The sequence below is a fragment of the Petaurus breviceps genome, unplaced genomic scaffold (assembly GCF_028583685.1).
Source record: "Petaurus breviceps papuanus isolate PSGF00001 unplaced genomic scaffold, PetGlider_PUasm1.0 99, whole genome shotgun sequence".
In the NCBI taxonomy this organism is placed as follows: Eukaryota; Metazoa; Chordata; class Mammalia; order Diprotodontia; family Petauridae; genus Petaurus; species Petaurus breviceps.
In genome coordinates, this window is record NW_027187465.1 from 11,857,443 (window position 1) to 11,879,702 (window position 22,260).

The window sequence follows — 22,260 nt, forward strand, 5'->3', positions numbered from 1 at the left end:
ATCTATCTATCTATCTATCTATCTATCTATCTATCTATCTATCTATCATCTTTCCATATCTATCTCTATTTCTCTGTCCTATCCATTCAACTATATATTTTTCTATCTATCCATGTATCTATCTTTCTTTCTACCTATCCTTCTATTCATCTACCCACCTACCCAGACACCCATCTATTTTTCTATGTATCTATCATCTATCTAGCTATCTGACATTCTGTGAATCTGACAAAGCTAGTCTCCAAACTTCGCTAGGAAAGAGGAAGCCAGCCTTTGGAAAAGGGTCAGTGAGCTTCTGTCAGCTATATTTAAGTCAAATTTCACTCTGACTTCTCTGTTCCTCCATGGTAGGCACAGCTTTTTCTTTCTGTTTAGTTTGAATGTGTGGCTGGAGGCTCTTTCAGCCACTTACATTTTCGGGGCCTCAGTCTCCTTATCTGTACAATGGGGTTATTGCCATTTGCACTGTCTGCTTCTTGTGGTTTCTGTGAGGAAAGCCTTAGCCACCTTTGAAGTGCCAGTGTTAGGTGTGACATTGTTATTTTCATCTTCCTTGTCTTCCTTACCATGACCCCTTCAATGAAGGTTTTTAAGCAGAAGGTGGATGACCATTTGTCCAGCAGGGGGAACTCTTGTTCAGACATGGGTGGGGCTAGATGGCCTCTGAGGTCCCTTCCAGCCCTGAGATTCTGTGACCCAGAGAAAGAGCCAAGAGTTGCTCTAACTCCAGTCTGCAAAGATACCAGACCTATGAACGCTGGGCGGCCTTGGTCCCCTCTCTGGGGCCTTCTTAGGATTCTTCCAGGTTTCTGGTGTCAACATTCAATGTCCCATATCCATCTCAGTTTCTGAGGGTTAATGCTACTCTGCAGATCCCACACAAATGGCCAGCCTCGTCCCCAGCCCTCCCCTTTACCTGCCAGGCCTCAAGTTGTTGGGAGAGGTTCAGTTTCTGTTGAATGGCATCCAGGAGCTGGTTGTTCAGGGACATCATGTCCATTTTACACTTGGCCAGTTCCATCTCCACTGCGTTCTTCCTGAAACAGACAAGCCAGGGTTAAATTTAAAGGGGGAGAGGGTCCATGTTGGACTCCAGACTCTCCCTCAGCCTTGAGGTCAGATTCACGCTGCTACATTCTTATGCTTCAGTTCATAAATCAACTTCACAAATATGGAATGGGAGAGACATGGTTAGAAAAGGATCTGGGGGTGTTAGTGAACTGCAAGCTCAAAGTGAGCCAACAGTATGCCATGGTAGACAAGGAAACTAATACAATTTTTTTTGATTGGTCCCATGATTTCATCAGTGAATCAGCACAGGGAGCTCTTGGAAGTATTCTTTTCGGATATAAATTAGCACCTTCTCTACAACTGACACCATATTTGTTTTGTTTTGTTTGCATTCTTAGCACTTAGGACAGCTGCTGGCACATAGTAGGTGTTTCATAAATGACTGGTAAATGACTCTTTATTGGACATGTTATTGAGGGCATTCTTTTGGGGGAATGGGGGGCATTAGATGGCCTCTGAGATCCCTTCCAGCCAGCCAGACATGTCTGGGAGATATCTCCTGGCTGCCTGTGCTGGCCTGTCCCTGCTTCCTAAGGTCCCTTCTACCCCTCCCTCCTCCCCCACTGGGTTACTGACAGTCCAGATCTGCAGATGAGAGCTGGAGTATGAGGGGGGCCACCCCTCACTGAGCTGCATCCTGTCCCATAGGCTACCATGGGCTAGCTGCTTCTAGCCTCCTCTTCCCATCCCTGCCGGAAGGGAGATGAAGGTTGCTGGTTGCCGTGGTTACATATCAGCATCAGCATCAGCCCACCAGGTTATTCTGTATGCGAACAAATCTTTTACACCTCCCAGCGGCCTTAACCAGCGTCTCTGCATCTCCTGACAGATGGAGCTGCCACTGGGGCTCTCTGAGGTCTCCTTAGCTCACCCTCCCTGGCCAGGGAGGAGACGTTGGGGACTAATGACACGGGAAGAGCCACTGACTGGACTGGGAGCTGCCTGAGGGAGCCTTCTACATAGAAGTGGGGTCCTGCCTCCAAGACTGGGGCTGCCACAGAAATGGGCTACCTGCCTCTGGTGCTCCTGCAGCCCCTCTGCCTATTGGGAATCTGAGGAGACTCAGAGGAGAGGGATGCCTTCAGGCCTCCGATCTCAGGCACTTTCTTGGGTAGGGGTGGGCGGGCTAGGGAGAGGCAGAGCCAGGGTCCTTAGGGACAGACAGACAGAAGCATAGATAAGCAGGCAAAATTCAGACATGTAGGCAGGGCACAGACAGACAGGCAGGCAGACAGGGCACAGTGACCAGCGGAGCAGAGACAGACAGGAAGATCTGACTGATTGGGACTAGGCAGACCAGGCAGCCAGGACAGATGGCACGGTCATGGCGAGTAGAGCACGGAGAGGCAGGCCAGGGACAGGGAGAACACAGACAGGGCACAGAAGGACAGACAGACAGGCAGGCTGGGCACAGACAGAGCACAATCAAGCTACTTTCTATTAAAAATAAGCTTGCAGTTGGACTGTAAACTCCTTGATGGCAGGGATGGTCTTTTGCCTCTTTTTATATTTTTTTTTGGAGGGGGGAAGGCGAGGCAACTGGGGTTAAGTGACTTTTGCCTCTTTCTATATTTTGTTTTGGAGGGGCGAAGGTGAGGCAATTGGGGTTAAGTGACTTGCCCAAGGTCACACATCTAGTAAGTGTTAAATGTCTGAGGCTGGATTTGAACTCAGGTCCTCCTGACTCCAGGGCTAGTGCTCTATTCACTGGGCCACCTAGCCACCCCTTCTTTTTATATTTTTAGAACTTAACACAGTTCCTGGAACATAGTAGGTACTTTATAAATTTTTTATCAATTGGTTTCTTGATGGATTGCTAAACCAATGTACCTAAAATAGTGATCTGACCATGTCATCCTTTCAGGAGCACCTCCTTTATGTAAGGCCTTTCCTAGTTCCCTCAAATAGTTATGCTCCCCACTCCGAATCACCTTGTAACCTTTTCATATGTCTATTTATGTCTGTGTTCTCTCTTTTCACTAGGCGCCTCAGGGATAGGGTCTACTTCAGGATTACCTTTGTTATCTTCAGTGCTTTGTGCATAGTAGGTCCCTAAGAAATACTTGTTGCCTGATCAAGTGATTTTCTAAACTTAAGCAGATTCTAAATCACTAGCTTCCTATTTAAAGCCATTTTTCAGGCCACCTCCTGCAGGACACCTTTCCTGGTGTCCCAGCGGCTAGTGTCTTCTCCTCCAAGGCTAGTTTCCATCTGTTGTTGCTGTTCGGTCATTTTAGTCAGGTCCAACCCCTCCTGACCCCATTTGGGCTTTTCTTGGCAAAGATCCTGGAGTGGTTTGCCATTTTCTTCTCCAGGTCTTTTTACAGATGAGGAAATTGAGGCAAACAGGGTGAAATGACTTGGCCAGGGTCACACAGCTAGTCCGTGTCGAATCTGAACTCAGGACTTCCCGACTCCATGACTGGTATACCTAGCTTCTCTTCCTTGTGTATATCTTTGTATAGCTCTTGTACATACCTAGTTATGTCCTTGTGTATATCTTTGTATAGCTCTTGTACATACCTAGTTATGTACATGTTGTCTCCTCTGTTAGAATGCAAACTCCTTGAGGGAAGAAATTGTTTTTTGCCTTTTTTTTTTTGTTTTTCCAGGGCCTGGCACATACTAATCAATGCTTCTTTTTTTTTTTTTTGCTTTTTTTTGGTAGGGCAATTGGGGTTAAATGACTTGCCTAAGGTCACACGGCTAGTTTTTGTGTTAAGTGTCTGAGGCTGGATTTGAACTCACATCTTCCTGTAATCAATGCTTCTTGATGGACTCCATTTATTTGTTTTCTTTTTTTGTTTGTTTTTGTTTTTTGGAGGACAATTGGGATTAAGTGATTTACCCAGGGTCACACGGCTAATAAGTGTGTCAAATGTCTGAGGCCGGATTTGAAGTCAGGTCCTCCTGACTCCAGGGCCGATGATCTATTCACTGCACCACCTAACCACCCCGATGGATTCCTTTTAAAAGAGAAAATAATTTTCCCTCCCATCACTAAGGGACCTTGGGGTAATTTTAATGAAGAAATCATTTAATTAAAACCAATTCATTTTTCACACAGCTTCTCACAAAGCCATCTCTTGACTAAAGTGAGGCATGTGTCTAAGGACCAGCTCAGAATAACAGGCGAGGAAGGGCATGGTGGGGGGGATGGGGAAGAGAAGCAGTGACTTGTGGTGGGCTTGTTTGCCCACAGGGTAACAACACTAACAATAATACAATAGCCAGCATTTACACAACTCTTGCCCCCCTCAAATTCAATAGACATTGAAAAAGACATGGGAAACACCATGCTGGCATGGGGGTCCAAAGATGACCAACACTATATAGAACTTTAAGGCTGGACAAGTGCCACACATCGGTTATCTTGTTTAATTCTCCCAACAACCCCAGGAGGTAGGGGATATTAATATCTCCATTCATGGATAAAGCAGCTAGGTGGTACCATGGTAAATTGAATGCAGGGTATGGAGTCAGAAAGACTCATATTCCTGAGTTAAAATCTGACTTCAGACACTTACTAGCTGTGTGACCCTGGGCAAGTCACTTAACCTTGTTTGCCTCAGTTTCCTCATCTGAGCTGGAGAAGAAAATGGCAAACACTCCAGTATCTCTGCCAGGAAAACCCCAAATGGCATCATGGAGAGTTGGACATGACTGAAAAATGACTGAAATGTCACGGATGAGAAGACTGAAGCTAAGAAAGGTTAAGTGGCTTGCTTGGGCCATATATCTATATCTAGTAAGCATGTCGGGCAGGACTTTCTGAGTTCCATGGTAGTACAGGTCTAGTGTGATAAAGCAACCAGGCAGGAAGGCTGGTGCAAGTGGAGAGAGTTATCAATCAATGGGGAAAGCAGGGTAGGGACAGTCCCACATTTGTCATTGTACTCTTCAGTGCCCAATGCACTGCCTGGCACACAGTAGGTGCTTTTTAAATTGGGTTTTTGAATTGAGAGAACTCAGAAAGAGACTGGCATGTGGACTAATATGCTGGCTTCCTCCTGAATGGGGAAAAGATATTAAGATGGGTTACTGACAGCCTACTCACTGCTCTGGTGCATCTAGGTGGCACAGCGGAGAGAACACTGGACATGGAATCAGGAAGACCAGAGTTCAAATCCTGCTTCAGATACTTACTTAGCTATGTGACTTTAAGCAAGGCAATTAACCTGTCTCTACCTCAGTTTCCTCATCTGTAAAATGGGGTAATAAGAGCACAAGATTGTTGTGAGGATCAAATGAGATAAAGAGGGCTCCCAGGTCAGCCATCTCTTCATTTCCCACCAGATGCCCTCTTTTGGACTGGACTGCAATGTGCTCCCACCCTGGCTACCTTCCCTCCCTCTCTCCTCCCCTTTCATCTTCCTTTTGTGTATTTCTCTCCCCCTCCCCTATTACATTGTAAGCTTCTTGAGGGCATGGACTGTGGTCCGTTTTTTGTATAGTGTGTCCCTAAAGTCTGGACACATAGGAAATCTCATTAACTATGCATATTTTCAAGAAATGAAATGAGTGAAATTTTCAACAACATTTTATTTAATTAGCATAAATTTTAGCCATGGCAATTTCATATGGAATAAAAGCTCTCATTAGCTATTGGGGACTGTTTTCCATATTAATGAGATTAATTAAATTGAATTAATTAATGAGATTTCCTATGTGTCTCCTATGTCTTCCTATGAAATCTCATTTATGCTAGTTAAATAAAATATTGTTGAAAATTTCATTCATTTCATTTCTTGAAAATATGCATAGTTAATGAGATTTCCTGTGTTTGTTGTTGTTAATTAGTTTGTTGTTGTTATTTGCCTCAGTTTCCTCATCTGTAAAATGAGCTGGAGAAGAAAATGGCAAACACTCCAGTATCTTTGCCAAGAAAATGCCAAATAGGGTCATAAAGAGTTGGGAATGACTGAGAAATGACTTAACAACAACAATATTCCCAGAAGCACTATATAGCGGTAAAGCTAAAACAAACCAAAAAAACCCCACAAACAAAAAATTGGAAACAAGTGAAGAATCTATCATTTAGAGAAGAACTAAACAGACTAGGCTATGTGGTGGATGGAATATGATATCATTCAGCCAGAAGATGAATGATAGATGTGAAGGATTTCAAGAAATATGAGCATTCTTGTCTGAAACAACTCAGATTGAAGAAAGCAGAACTCAAAGAAGAAATGTAAATGTTGATGACAACGATGTAGTTAGAATTGACAAGCTCTGTTAACACAGGAACAAAGACTGAAAAGGAGAAACTGAAAAGGAGAACAAGGCTGATGAGGGCTTTCCTCTGGAAGTGAGAGTAAGCATCTTTTGGGGTGGGGTTAATAACAGGTAGGCAGTTCGGTGACATCATGGTACAGAGCGCCAGGCCTGGAGGCAGGAAGACTCATCTTCTTAAGTTCAAATCCAGCCTCAGACACTTCCTAGCTGTGTGACCCTGGGCAAGTTACTTTACCCTGTTTGCCTCAGTTTCCTCAGCAGTAAAATGAGCTGGAGAAGGAAATGGCAAACCACTTCAATATCTCTGCCAAGAAAACCCCTAAAAGGGTCACAAAGAATTGGATATAACTGAACAACAAATAAGAACAGATAGTAACCAAAGTTACAGACACATGAACAATCACTTATATCTTGGGGTTTTTTGGGTTGTCAGTTGCTTTCAGCTGTAAGCATGTGTTTTTTCTTATGTTTTTCTTTTAGGCTCCTGTATGATTCAGTGGAGTCAGGAAGACCTGTGTTCAAGATCTACCTCAGAGACATACACACTAGTTACATGGTCTTGGGAAAATTACTTAGTTGCTCAGTCCTCTAGGCCAACGGCGTCAAACTCAAATCGAACCACATACTGAACTAGAAAACCACATATTAACATTATCCGTGTTGTGTTGTGTTTTTTGCTTATTTTGTTAAACGTTTCTCAATGACATTTTAATCTTGTTTAGAAGCACTTGGATGTTTTGAGGGGCACATGCACTCCGAGACTTTGATACTTCTTTCTGCTCCCTGTGATTTTCTAAGGCTGTAAATTGCAGAGAAGATGTTGACTTCCATTGGTAGAGAGAGAGATTGCTCATCTGGGAGTTCTTTATACCAAGAGAACCCCAGGTCTCAATCTCTGTAGTTTTGTTCATATGTTTGGCTGTTGGCACTTGCCACAGAATGACATAATTTCAAAGGTGAGGGGACCTCAGAACCAATCTAATTTTAGCCTTCTTAAATAAGAACACTTACCACATTCCTGATGGACGGGAATCTAGGCTTTGCTAAACACTACCAGTGAAGAGAAGTGTATGGCCCAGCCCACCTTGGACCAGCTCTAATTCTTAGGAAGGATTTCCTCACGTCATTTGCAATACTCAGTCATTGGTCCTGCTTATGCCTCTGGAGCCAGAGAGAATCAATCTAATCCTTTTTCACTGACTACAGCGCCTGGCACATAGTAGGTGCTTAATAAATGTTTGTTTCCTTTCCCTTTCCTCTCTGCACTACAGCTCTTCAAGTACTTGAAGGCAGCTCTCATGTATCCCCCCTGCCTCAGAGTTCCAGGTTAGCACCATCCTCATATGACACACATTTAAGCCCTTCACCACCTTGGTTGCCCTCGACCCACTGAGGTGAAGATGATAAGAGCTGGGATCTCTATAGCACTTTAAGGTTTGCAAAGTGCTTTACTAATATCATCTCACTTTATCCTCACAGTAAACCTAGGAGATAGGGGCTATTCTTATCTCCATTTTACAGATGGGGAAACTGAGGCAGACAGCTGTGAAGGGACTTGGCTTGTGTATGAGTCTGAATCTGAACTCAGGTCTTCCTGACTCCAGGCCCAGTCCTCTATCCAATGCACCACCTACTTGACCTGCTTTGTCTCACTATGGATCCCAGTTAGAAATTCATATCCTTCATGGGATATGACTGGGAAAGAAGAGGAAATGCGCCTTAAAAGCATCAGTTTACTGGTAGCATATGACAATTTGTAATTTTGTTTATGAGAAATAAAATCACTATTTTTAAGAAATAAAGATTTTACATCTTTTATTTCTATGAAAGACATCTGTTAAGACCATACTGTGATGCTTCCTTGGGACAAATAGAGGACCCTGGGTTCTCAAAGACTGTGTTGACAAATCCTAACAAAATGGAAAGGCTTTGAGTAGAGACACAGTGGTTTACAATCCTGGGTTTAGAGGCAGTAAGACCTGGGTTCAGATCCCACCTCTGACACTTACTGATGGTGTGACCCTGGGTGAGTCACTGAACCACTCTGTGCCTTCATCTCCGGTCTCTTCCAACTTTACATCTCTGATGCTGTGTGTATAGGTCTAATGATAGATTGGCTATTTATAGTCCAATGCTGCTCACTAGCTGCGACACCATAGGGGAATTACAAGCTCTTTCCATCTTATTTTTTACATCTGTAAAATGAAGCTGTTGGACTGGATGGCCTTTGAAATTAATGCTCAACCCGGGATCCTATGTGTACAGTGCTAGGTTACACATCTAGTCCAATGTCATTGGATTCCTGGGGGACTATAGGCAAGCAGGGAATTTTCTTTTGCCTTTCTTTGTAACACCAGCACTTAGTGCAATGCCTGCTGCAAAGGAGGTCTTTAAACATGGCTTGAAGTCACTTCACCACTGTGTCCCCTGAGTTCTCTTCCTCAGCTAGTTGATACAAAGAAAGGTAAAAGACTGCACCTGTCCTCAAGGAACTCTCAATCTAATGGGGAAGGCAACATCTAAATAACCATGTACACACAGGTTATACACAGGAGAAAGGGGAAATAATCAGTCACCAGATGGAAGGCATTAGAATGTGAATGAATCAGAAAAGGCTTCCTTTAGAAGGGGAGATTTTAGCTGGGGTTGTAGCCTCTGTGCTTAGCACATAGTAGGCATTTAATGAATGTTTATTGATTGGAGTAGAGATGAAGAGGGAGAGCATTGCAGGCAGGGGTGACAGCCAGTGAAAATGCCTAGAACTGGGAGATGGACTTCCTTATGTGTGGAGCAACAAAGAGAGTGTTACTGGACAGATTTCTTGGAGGAGCGTGTGGTGTAAAAAGACTGGAAAGGTGAGGGGTAGGGTGGTGCTGGGTTATAAAGGACTTGGAATGGCCAACAGAAGATTTTATATTTGTTCCTGGAGTCACTAGATTTTAGTGTGTGTGCCTATGTATGCATGTGTGTGTGTGTTTGCATGGTGACATGGTCAGATCTGTATTTTAGGAATATCACCCTGGCTCTAAATCTATGGTCTCTCCAGCTTATTATTATATTTCTAAAATGCATTACTTAGAAGTGAACACAGTATTTCTGATGCGGAGTGGCCGGGGCGGAGGAAAGCCGAACTCTCAGCTCCCTGATCCCAGATGCTGTGCCCTTTTTAACGCAGCCTAGGAATGCATTTGCTTTTGAATGCAGTTGATGAAAATCAAACTAGGACTTCTGTTCCAAATGTCTGTGCTGACAGGGGAAGGGGTGGAGCAGCAGCTTACTTTGCAATGGCCTCATCTCGGTCCCGGATGGCTTTGCGAAGCTGCTCCTTGGCTTCTTTTTCCTCGGACGTCACACGAAGGCGATCTCTCTCTTCCTTGAGGGCCGTCATCTCCACGCTCAGCATCGTCACCTGGTAGAGGCCAGAGCAAGAAAGAGCCCAGTGAGAGCTCCATCCCACAGCTCTGCTTTGAGAGGAAATGAAGTCCTTCCAGCCCTGACCCCAGGACCCAACATTCAGCGTAGGGGGAACAGCTGCCTGGTAGATGGAGCACTGAACCTGGGCTAAGACAAACCTGGAATCTTGCTTCAGACACTTACAAGTCATGTGACCCTGGGCAGGTCATTTACCTCTTGGGGACTCTCTTTTTTTCATCTGTAAAAAGTTGGGGTTTGGGCTTGATGTCCTCTATGGTACCTTTCAGTTCCAAATCTATTTTTCTACAATAGAAGGTCAGCACTGGCCTAGTGGACAGTTCTAAACTTGGACTCAGAAAGCTCTTGGGTTCAAACCTCATCTCTGACACATATTAGCTGTGTGACCATAGACAGGCCATTTAATCTCCTTGAGCCTCCGTTTTCCCACTGGTAAAATGGGTATAATTACAATTATAGTATCTGCAGTCCCTACCTCACAGGGTTGTTTTGATGTTCCTATGAGATCAGGAGAGGCAGTCATGCATAGTGGGTGGAGCACTGGTCCAGAACTCAGGAAAATCTAGGTTCAAATCCTTCTTCTAAACTTACTATCTGTGTGCTCCTGAACAAGCCACTCAACCTTTCTGAGTCCTAGTTTCCTCATCTGTAAAATGGGTATAATAGTAGCACCTGCTTCACAGGGATGTTATGAGGGTCAAATGAGATACGTACATAAAGTGCTTGGTATGTCAATTACTATTATCGTTCCTGATGACATTACAGGCTTTTTATATTTACCTTACAATTTCCACATAGTAGTAGCACTATGCATTAATGACAGTATGATTTATACATTGTATTATTACATTGACCACATTACCACAATGTGGTTGATAAATGCTCTTCGGATAACAACCGGCATTTCCATAATTCTTTAAGGTTTACAAGGCACTTTTAAAATATATTTTTCATTTCTATTTTTGATGTATCCTTCCTTTTCCCTCTTTCTCAGGGAATCATACTTCATAATAAAATCAAGGAGAAAAAATAAATTCAGCAAAATCATACAATATAACCAAAAAAGTATGACATGATATAAATTCTTTTTGTCATTGACTTCTGTGGGGGGTTATGTCTAGTGGTGGAATCTTTGGGTCAAACTATAGGGATGTTTTAGTCACTCTCTTTTAATAATTTAAAATCTCTTTCCAGAATAGATCAATTTATTCACAGCTCCACCAACAATGCATGTGTACCTATATTTTTACAACTGCTTCAAAATTGATTATTGCCATTTTTTACACTTTACATACATTATCTTAATTTGAAGCTTTCAACAACTCTGCAAGTTTGTTAACTTACAGATATTTCCTCTACCCCCCTCATTTTATAGATGAGGAAAGTGAAGCTTAGATAAAGTGGTAGAGATGGCATTTGATCTGCAGACTTCCTGACTTGAAGTCTACTACTACTCTGTCCATTAGACCATCTTGCTTCTTAAGCCCTATAAGTGATATGATCAGTGGTGAGACATGGGGGCCTGATGTCATTATTTGTCTTGGATTCAAGAAGAACTAGATTCAAATCTGAACTTGTACACTTAATTGTGTTACTCTGGCAAGTCACTTAACCTCTCTGAGCCTCAGTTTCCTCATCTGTAAAATGGGAAAAATCATAACACTCATCTCATAAAGTTGTTCTGAGTCTTGTAAAGTGCTATGAAAGCCCTGGAGTGCTATAGAGAAGTCAGCTATGATATTAATCATTCTGTTATTATTATTAATTACTGGGAACCAAAATGGTAGAGAAACAGGAAGAAGTCAAGGCCAGTTCTACTCTATGACTCCCCCAAACAGATGTAGAAAATTTCCTAGACCAAGTTGGAACCAAGAAATCCAAGAAAAAATCACAGCAACTCACTTTATTCCAGTCAAGTTGGCAAAAAGTGAGGTCTGGGAACAAGGGGGACAGGGTCTAGACAAAAAAATGGCCATGAAAAGCATTATAGCCTAGGGAAAGACTATATGTGCACTCAGGGCAAGAAGAGATCCCAAATCAAGTACAGAGGGGCTTAATCTTGTGTGGGGAGCCAGAACAGATGCAAACTGGTAGCTTTGTCAATCCCTCCCCAGTTCTAGGTCACAGATCCAGGACAGGCTGAGAATGAGTCCTGGGCCTAGGAACAATGTGATGTTCCAGGGTAAGAAGCGGTGAGGGCCCTAGGTATGTACTGATCAAAGAGTAAATTGAGGAGAAAATAGCTGCTTTGTGGTTTGAACCTCCAGGAGCAGAGGGGGCTCTCATTTCCAGGTTCCAACCCAGTCTGAAGCAGTTAGGTGGTACATTGGACAGCACCAGGCCTGGGGGCAGGAAGACCTGAGTTCAAGGTTAGTCTCAGATACTTGTTATATGACCCTGGGCAAGTCACTTGACCTCTTTTTTGTCTCAGTTTCTTCAACTGTAAAATGGAGATAATAATAATAGCACCTACTTCCCAGGGTTGTTGTGAAGATTAAATAATATTTGTAAAATGCTTAGCACAGTGCTTGGCACATGGTAGATGCTTAATAAACCCTTCCTTCCTTCCTTCCTTCTTCCCTTCCTTCCTTCCTTCTTCCCTTCCTTTCTTCTTCCCTTCCTTCTTCCCTTCCTTCCTTCCTTCCTTCCTCCCTTCCTTCCTTCCTTCCTCCCTTCCTTCCTTCCTTCCTTCCTTCCTTCCTTCCTTCCTTCCTTCCTTCCTTCCTTCCTTCTTTCCTTCCTTCCTTCTGCAGTCTACTGTAACTTCAAATGGAGAAAGCCCATAGGCATGATCCAAACCCAGGTCAGAAACTTGCAGAACTCAGATGAAGGGGCAGAAACCAGATTTTGCCCCGGATCAGACCACTTTGGGAGTACTGACAGCTGGCAGGTCTCTAGCCTGAGCCCTCCCTGAGAGTCTTAAATAACACAACAATCAATAACTCAAGCAAGGAGCAGGAGGACTAGCTGGACATTGCCTCCAGAAATGTGCAGAGCCTCACCTTAACATAAATTCTGAAGTCAGGAAATAGGCTGGAAGAGTGAAACAACAACAAAAAGAGAATACCACCATAAAAAGATAATACGGTGATAGGGATATTCAAGAAATCAATTCAGTAGAGAAGAATGACTCGAAAACATCTACAAGCAAAACGTCACAGAAAAACAGTTTAGACACAGTTTCAACTGGAATTCCTAAAAGAAATTTTTAAAAGGGTTAAAAATGCCTTTTACCAATAAACTCAGAGTACTAGAGGAAAAAATTGGTAAGGAAATTTTTATCTATGGAAGAAAGAACTGGAAAGGGAATTAAGAGCTTGGCATAGGAGGTTCAAATTCTTGCTTAAGGAACAAACTCTTTGAAAATTTGAATGGACCAAATAAAAGATGACTCCATGAGACAATAAGAAATATCAGAACAAAGTCAAAGGACTGACTGAAAAAACTGATGAAAATATAAGGGGTCTCATATAAAAAACCAACTGGCCTTGAAAACAGATTAAAAAGATAATTCATTAAGAATTATTTTATTACCTGAAATCTATGATGAAGAAAATCTATGATGATGAAATTTCAAGAAATATTTTGTATTTCAAGAAATCACAAATGAAAACTGCCCAGATGTCTTGGAACCAAAGGACAAAGTGGAAATAGGATCCACCAGTCATCTCCTGAAAAAAACCTAAAGATTAAAACTCTCAGGAACATTATGGCTAAAATCTAGAGTTCTTAGATCAAAGAATAAATGCTACAAAGCAGTAAGAAAGAATTCATGTATGAGGAAGAGTAATAGAATGAATTATAGATGATTCAGCAGCATCCACTATAAAGAAACAGAGGGCTTAAAATTCTAGGATACACACACATAAAAGTATATGTGTGTATGTATGTATGTATGTTTCTATGTGTGTATATGTATATCTATACACATATACACACAGAGATATGTATGTGTATGTATATATGTGTGTGTGTGTGTGTGTGTATTTTCCCCCCAGAATACGCACACATTTCAATATATCAAAGGATATAGCCTTACAAACAAATCCCACAAAACTGTTTATAATCTTATGGAGGAAATTTAATGAAATAGAGGAGTTCCAAGCATTTCTGATGAAAAGATCAGAGCTGGGCATGGAGCCCATGTCTTCCAGATCATAGCATATCACAGAGAGCTACAAAGGATCTCAGAGGCCGTCTGATCCAACCCTTTCAATTTACCGATGAGGAAACTGAGGCCCAGATCACTCAGCTGGCAAGTGTTTGGGCGCCACCTGCCATAGCCTGTGGAAACATGGCTCCAGTTTCCTCCTCATTTAAATGAAGTCTCTGAGATTCCTTTCAGCCCTTGAGGTGGTGAGGACCCCCAAGGTCACTAACTTGAGGCTGCTCCTGGGTGGGCCGTCCTAGGAGCTGAGAGAGCAAGGGAGGCGCCCCCAGGCCAAAACCCTTGTCTCCATGGCATAAGGATTTCAGTTCTAAGTTACAGTACAATGCCTTGAGACGTGGGGTACCATCACCCCAACAGGGACATTCTGTCCATCATCTTGGCCTTACCACAATGTGCCTACAGTCAGGAGAGCCCTGGTTCAAGCAGACGTTCTTAGCCTGGGGTTTAGGAAGTTGTATAAAAAAAAGGCAGTTTTGTATAAAAAAAAATTTCAATACAATTGGCATCCTTTGTATTTTATTGCATGTATTTTTTAAATTTTTATTTTTTTATTGTATGTATTTTAAAAGGAGCCCTATTTGGAGTCAGTTTGCAAAGCCTGTGGCCTTTCACTTTCAGCTTTTAGAAGTGAAGGGGTCTGTATTCTGAGAAGGGGTCCATAGATATCACCAGGTTGCCAGAGGGGTCCATGTCAGAAAAAATAAAAATAAAAATGTTAAGGAGCCTTGCTTAAGACTCGCTAGTTGTGTGGCCACAGACAAATCGAGTGCCTTCTCTAAGCCTCAGTTTTCCTCCTCTGCCAAGTGGGTATAAAAACGTGCCCTTTATGGCTCTCATATTATTGATTTGGAAACTCCTTTTATGAAGAGAATATAAGTTCCTTGAGGGCAGGGACTATCTGGTTTCTATCTTTGTATCCTTGGCACCTCGCAGCACATAGAGGCTTGTATGATTGAACTTAAGTAGGGCATTAATTTTAGTGGCATCAGTAAGAGTTAGAAGCTTGTCTCGGCAGCCAAAAGAGAATGAACATGTAGGTTGTCTAGTGTCCAGGATTGACGAGGTCATGTTTCCTCTCTCCTAGCCCACATAGGAAGGAAGGAAAGAAGCATTTATTAAACACCTGCTGTGTGCCAGGCCCTATGCTAAGTGCTTTTGATCCTCACAATAACCCTGTGAGGCAGGTGCTATCATGATCCCCATTTTACAGTTGAGGAAACAGAGGTGAAGTGACTTGCTCAGGGTCACACAGTTAGGAAGTGTCTAAGGCTGAACTTAAATTCAGGTCTTCCTGACCTCAGGCCCAGCTCTATCCATTGTGTCACCTAGTATCTTACTGGTGTAAGAAACCACTGGGTAAAGAAACTCCCTGTACCATCCTGGGTCATTGTTGTTTAGTCATTCAGTCATGTCTGACTGTGTGACTCCATATGAGGTTTTCTTGGCCAAGATACTGGAGTGAGTTGTCATTTCCTTCTGCAGCGGATTAAGGTGAACAGAGATTAAGTGACTTACCCAGGGTCACACAGCTAGAAATTGTCCGAGGCTGGATTTGAACTCAGGTCTTCCTGATTCCAGGCCTGGCGTTCTAATCACCCAGCCTCACTGGATCATATATTTAAAGCTAGAGATGACCTTATCTTGTCTGATCTTCATACAATTTGGGGAGGTAGATGCTATTGTTATCCCCATTTCACAGATGCAAAAACTGAGGTTAAGTGGCTTGCCCAGGGTCACACACTTAGCAAAGTGTCTAAGGCCGGATGTGAACTCAGGCCTTCTTGACTTCAAGCCTAGGGTTGTACTACTCCATTGTACTACTCAGCTGAATACAGAGGATTAGACTTAGTTGGCTTGGCCCCAGAGATGAGAATTGATAAGAAAGGGAGGTAGGAAGTCATAGGGAGGCATATTCAGCTGGATGGCAGAAAAAAACTTCCTAGCAAAGAGAGCTATCCCAAAATGGTATGGGCTGCCTTCAGAGGTCATGGGCTCCCTGACCCTGGAGGGCGTCATGCAAGGTTGTAACGTCTCCCCACCTGTGCTGGGGAGATGAAGAGTAACCCTTGGGCACTGGGTGTGAGGCCTCTGCTTGCTGCCCCCAGCTAGGCTGAGGAAGGGGAGAAGCTCACTGAGATGTAGCTACCAGGTAGGATAGGGGCAGGGGAAGAAAGGAGGGACATTATTTGGCAGCATCTTATTTAGCTGATGGGAGGGGCAGCCTGGCATAAGGCATAGATAGTTGACCTCACAGCCAGGAAGACTTAAGTTTAAGTCCTACCTCTGACACATACCAGCCCTGCGATCCTCGGTAAGTCCTTCAAGCTCTCAGTGCCCCCAAGCAGCTCTAAGACCACATGTTATAAAGCAGGTACTGACCTGCTTTGGCAAAGGGAATTCCTTACAGGGGGCTCCCTACCCCAGGGAAATCATGAGTTTGGTTTTAAAAAAAAAAGCTCACCTATGTTTACCTGCCGGAGGAGTCTAAGTACCATTGATGACGTCTACATTTCTGCACCCTGTTATAAAGCCCCACTTGCCCCATCTTAGTTGTGGCTCTGTTTCCATATACTTCTATGTTGTCCAAAGCAGAGAGAATAATAATTTTTCACTCGTTTTTCAGTCATATCTGATTCTTCATGACCCCATTTGGGATATTCTTGACCAAGATACTGGAGTGGTTTGTCATTATCTTTTCCAGTTCATTTTACAAATGTCCTCATTTGAGGCGAAGTGAGGCAAACTGCGTTAAGTGACTTACCCAAGGTCACAGAGTTAGTGTCTGAGGCCAGATTTGAAGTCAGGAAGGAGAATCTTCCTGACTCTAGGCCCAGAACTCTACTCTGCCACCTAACTGCCTTGAGAATGATAATAATGGACCTTCGCATATCACATTAAGGTTTGCGAAGTGTTTTACAAATATTATCTCATTTGATCCTTATAACAACCTTAGAAAATGAGTGCTATTACTGTTCCATTTTGCAGATGAGGAAACTGAGGTCAAGAGAGGTTAAATGACTTGGCCAGGGTCACACAGGTAATAAGTGCCTGAAGCCAGACTTCTTTACTCCAGGCCCAGGGTTCTATGCACTTCGCCATCTAGTTGTCCTAGAGGGAACTACAACCTAGTGCAAAGAGCCCAGGGGTTAGTGCCAGGGGTGGGGAACCTGTGGCCTCGAGGCCACATGTGGCCCTGAAACTGTGGCCTGAAAGTCATGGAATCCAGTCAAAGGGCCACACTTGAGGACCTAGAGGGTCACATGTGGCCCTGAGGCCGCAGGTTCCCCACCCCTGGTAGCCACTGTAACTTCTGCTAAGGCTGAATTGGCTGGCAGCAGTGATGGTGTTTGTTTCTTTGTTTTTTTATAAGAAGGCTGGTAGAGGGAGCCCTGATTTGAAGGAGGAGACTTGTAAAAAATTAATTGTCCCTTTGTGTGCAGACTTTCCTGCTAAATAGCCTTTGGAAACTCACCAACATTATCCATTTACTCAAGTGTTCCCGGAAAACTGACTCTGTGCAGACACTGGCATCCAGCAGACTTATTAAGCCATGCAGAGGGCAGCGTGCCATAGAGTGGCGCATCGGGCATTTTCACCCTGGCCAGTCTCACTCAGTGCTAAGCCCCAGCATCTCTGCCTCCTCTCCAGCCTGGCAAACAGCAGAGGTCCCCCAAGGATCAGAGATTGAGACAGAGCAGGGATCTGGGAGGCCGTCTGCTCACTGGATCCCAGGACCAGAGCTCTAAAGGAAGAGGAGACCCCTTCTGTGGCTTCCAAGAAGCCATTTACAAAGGAGGAAACTGAGGGGAAGTCACTGGCAGAGCCAGTGGCTTTTCCAAGATACCACATTGTCTGTGATAAAGACAGCCATTTCTAAGAAGAATAATCACTGAAATTTAAATATGACTCTAAAGTTTAAAAAATGTGATTGATTGATATCCATTCTGTCATTTGCACCTTATGACAACCCTGTGTAGTGGGTACTACTAGTCTGATCTCCACTCCCTCCAGAGAAGGAGACTCAGGTTAAGAGAGAAGGCATGACATGTCCTTGGCCACGCCGCTCATAAGTGTCAGAGGTAAGATTCAACCCCAGGTTTTCCAGATGCCTGATCCAGCCTTCTAGTGAATTTGACCTGCTGCCTTCTGGGAAACTGTCATGCCCGGGGTACTGAGAGGAGCCAGTAAGACTGGGATCCCCTTTCCTTTTCAGCTGAGGAGGCACTCACCTGGCTGTGAAGTCGCTGTAACTCTTCTAGGCTCTGCCTCAGTTTCCCTCTTTCTCCTTCCATCAGTTCCCTTAGTGCTCTAGAGTCCTCATTGGTTTGTCTTATTTGCTCTTCTAAGGCATCATCGTCAATTCTCCGGGAGCTCTGGTAGAAAAAGAGAGACACCAACCAGTCAGACCTAAGGAGAGGGAGTGGGGGGCGGCGGGGAGGAAGAGAGATGCAGAGACAGAGAAGCAGGAGAGAGACAGAAAGAGGAAGAGGGAAAGAGAGAGAGAGAGAGAGAAAAGCAGGAGAGATGGAGAGGCAGGGAGAGAGATGAAAAGAGAGACAGAGACAAGAGAGAGAGAGAGAGAGAGAGAGAGAGAGAGAGAGAGAGAGAGAGAGAGAGAGAGAGAGAGAGGAGGGAGGGAGAGAGGAGAGAGAGAGAGAAGCAGGAGAGATAGAGAGGCAGGGAGAGAGATAGAAAGACAGAGACAGCGACTGAAAAATGGGAACATAAAGACACAGAGATAGACTAAGAAACAGAATCAGAGACAAAAAAAGAGACAGAGAGATCCTTTGCTTAGTTTTTAATTGCAAATAACCAGCATTTTTTACTGCCCTAGTGTTCAGTGAAGGGGGGGGGGTCATTTAATTGGTATAATCCATCATATTCTCCAGTTTGACACCATTCCTTCTTCCCCCAGATTGATCTGATTCAATTGAATAAACAACAAGCATTTATTAAAGCACCTATAAAGACAGAAATGAAAGTCCCTGCCTTCAAGGAGCTTACATTTTACTAAGGGATTCTACTGATCGATATATGGCCTAGAAAGCTACCATAAAACACCGAATCAACATAGCCAATACCCAACACAGGTAGGGACAGCTGTTCTGCCATTTTATCTCAACTGGCACAGTCTGAAAGATACTGACACTCAGTGGGAAAAGAAAACTGAAGATAAATAACGGCTGAAGAATTGAGAGTCTGAGCAGAGTCAACAAAGCAGGAATCTGCCATGTTTGGCTGAAGGGACAAGTCAAGGAAATAGTGTGTACAGAAAACTCATTTGAACAGCGCCTCTCCCTCTAATGCGCACAAGCCAAACTGGGAGCAGTGAGAGCCCCTCACAACTGACCTTTTAACCATTTATTTATTCACAACTTCTCCAGGCAGGAGCTTTCTCCCTCACACACTCAATTTTCCATCCAAATAGTCCTACAGAATTCCAAATAATGCTACTTGCAATTTCCACATATGGGACCTTCCATCTCCCAGCACCATCTCTTTGCACGGGTTTCCCCCAATACCTGGAATGTTCTATTTCTTCAACTTCACAATCTTAGCTTCCTTCAAAGCAGAGCTCAGGGGCCACTTCCTACATGATGCCCATCCAGATTTCCCTAGTCTTAGAGTTGTCAACCACTTGAAATTACTTTGTAAATACTTTGTATTTTCATCTCTGTGTAGATCCAGTTTCCCCTGGTAGAATGTAAGCTTCCTGGGGCAGGGATGCCATTGTTTTTGTCTTTGTATGCTCTGTGCCCAAAATGGTGCCTAGGACAGGATAAGTGCTTGGTGAATTGATGGGCACCATCATATCCTATGAATAGGGAAGTAAGGGCTCATCCAGTTAGGGTGTACAAGAACCCCTTACCTTTAGCCTCCATTTAGCTCCCTTCTACTTCCAGGATCATAATGGATTTAGCACTAAATATGCAAATGTGTGGGGTCAGAGGATTATAGATTTACATGGCATCTTAGTGGCCATATAGCCCAACTTTAATTTTTTAGATTAGAAAATTAAGACCCAGCAAGGGAAAGTGATTGACTCAAGGTCACAAAAGTGATAGAAGCAAGATTGGAACCCAGATCTCTTTACTCCACATCCAGAGCTCTATCTACAAGGCCATCATGCTCTCTGTCCCATGTCTCCAGTACTTTCAGGTGAGCTGACTAGAGACTTGGTCCAAATATTTTATTTTTTATAATTTAATTTTACATTTTTCAATGAAGAAAAAAAATCCATTTTCTTTCCTTTCAATCTTTCCCCCATCATTCCCTGACCATTGAGGGGGAAAAGAAAAAGAAAACTTTTACAAATACGCATAGTTAAGCAAAATAAATACTCCTATTGGCTGTGTCTGTTTATAAGAGATGTCTTATTCTGAACCAGGTATAGTAAATGATGCCAACCTCTCTGTTATGACTCCTTCCACTTACCCCATACCTCTGGGCATGCTGGTCTCACCCTTGGCAGGGCCCTAGAGAGTAGGGCCATAGCTTTGGCACTGGGAGGGACCTTGGAGGTCATCTATTCTAACATTCTCATTTTAAGGATGGGTAAACTAAGGCCCAGTGACTTGCCCTCCTCACCTTACTAATGAAGGGCAGAATTGGGCCTTAGACTCCTAGCACAGTGTTCTGGCCACTGCCCAAGAAGTCCCCCGGCAGGGCCCTCTTACCGTGGGCTCCATTCCATCCACTATGCTCTGAATAAGCCTCTTGAGCTCACTGAGAGCTGTGCGTAAACTGCCGGCTGGCACATCCTTGGCCGATGAGGTTTCTGACGACTCGTCCATCGAGGAGTCTGTGGAGACCGCTGAATCGGCGCTGTCATTTCCCCGGAGGTGGGAGCAGAGATATCGGACCTGGCAATAAGCTTCCCAAAGCTGCAGCCTCAGCTGGCCCGGGGAAGAAATTACATTGGAACGCGGGCCGGAGAAGAGGCTGGCAAGCCATCCCACGCCTGCCACCACGGAGCCGTCCCTGCCCTTTCGCACCCAAGACACCAAGCCTCCCCCTCTTCCTTAACCACCCCTTCCATGAATCCCTGCCATTGTGCCCTGAGTTGCTTTCAGCACGTCTGAACAGGTCTGTGCTTACTCCTCCCCCCTGGGGTTTTTCGGGACTTTCACGCACGAGTACATAAGCTGGAAAGTCATGTGGAGGGGTGAGGAAAAGGTTAGGGGCACTTGGAAAGGGAGGGGGTGTGTGGGAGAATAGTTGGCAGGGTGAAGGGCAGTGGTTCTCAGGTGCCAGCGCCCAGGGCTACAAAAGCAGGGCAGGTCAGTCAATTCCCAAGAATTTAAGTGGGAGAAGCTGGGAGTAGGAAGGACTGGAAATCAACCATGCCCTGACAGACTCCCAGAATCCCAGAGGTAGGTGACCACCTAGCCTAACCTGGGCCTGAGAGAGCATCCTACCCACCACACCCCCAAAAAGCCATCAGCCACCCTCCACGTAACTATCTCCGTAATGGGGAACCCCCTCTGGTGTCTGGTACACAGTAAGAGCTTAATAAATGCTTGTTGGTTGATTGTTAACAGACTCCTGTTAACAGCCCATTCCACTCTGGGACAGTAAGGAAGGATCTCAGGATCATGACAGGGCTGGCAGGGACCTTTGAGGTCTGACCCTCTCATTTTACGGTTGATAAAACTAAGGCCCAGAGAGAAATGAGGTGACCTGTCAAGGTCACCCCCAAGGGCAGCACATGGCAGAGCCAGACTTGGAAGTCAGGGGCTGTTTCCACAGCTTAGCTTTGCCTCTTTGGAGCTCCCACCCCTGCCTCCAGTTCTGAGTGCTTGGAGCCAGTAGAGCATAGCTAATCCTTCTTCCAAATGGCAGCCCTTTAAATCCTTGAAAATACTTGGAGACAGCTAACGTGTCTCCTGCTGAGTCTCACTTCAGGTCAAACGTTCAGCTTCTTCCACATATCCTCACATGATACAAGCTCAAGACCCTTTGTTATCTTGGGCGCCCTTCTCTTTATGTGCATTCTTCCTGAAACGTGCTGCTCAGGACTGAACCCCAAAATGAAGGTGGGGTCTGTCCTGGGAGGGGGAGAGTGGGGCTCACCTCCCTGGTATTGAACCCCATCCTGCTCTTAATACAGTCTAGGAATAAATGAATATTTTGTTGTCCATCCTGTCTGTCTGTCTGTCTATCATCTATCTATCTATCTATCTATCTATCTATCTATCTATCTATCTATCTATCTATCTATCTATCTATCTATCTATCTATCTATCTATCTATCTATCTATCTATCTATCTATCTATCCTGTCTACCTGTCTATCCATCTGTCTATCCATCCATCCATCCATCCATCCATCCATCCATCCATCCATCCATC

General features: G+C 44.1%; 1 protein-coding gene across 2 annotated transcripts in view; it reads right to left on the bottom strand.

Moving 5' to 3' along the window:
* Positions 1-22,260, bottom strand: part of BICDL1 (BICD family like cargo adaptor 1) — a 134,505-nt gene that overhangs the window by 14,333 nt on the left and 97,912 nt on the right. For both annotated transcript variants that reach the window (XR_011167172.1, XM_069081880.1), the window contains exons 6-9: positions 20,587-20,805; positions 18,139-18,282; positions 9,585-9,715; positions 917-1,037 (exon numbers count right to left, since the gene is read on the bottom strand). Coding sequence is in view for 1 of the 2 variants with exons in the window: in XM_069081880.1 (XP_068937981.1) it covers positions 917-1,037; positions 9,585-9,715; positions 18,139-18,282; positions 20,587-20,805 (615 nt within the window). In the remaining variant the exon portion in view is untranslated. The remainder of the gene's footprint in view (positions 1-916; positions 1,038-9,584; positions 9,716-18,138; positions 18,283-20,586; positions 20,806-22,260) is intronic.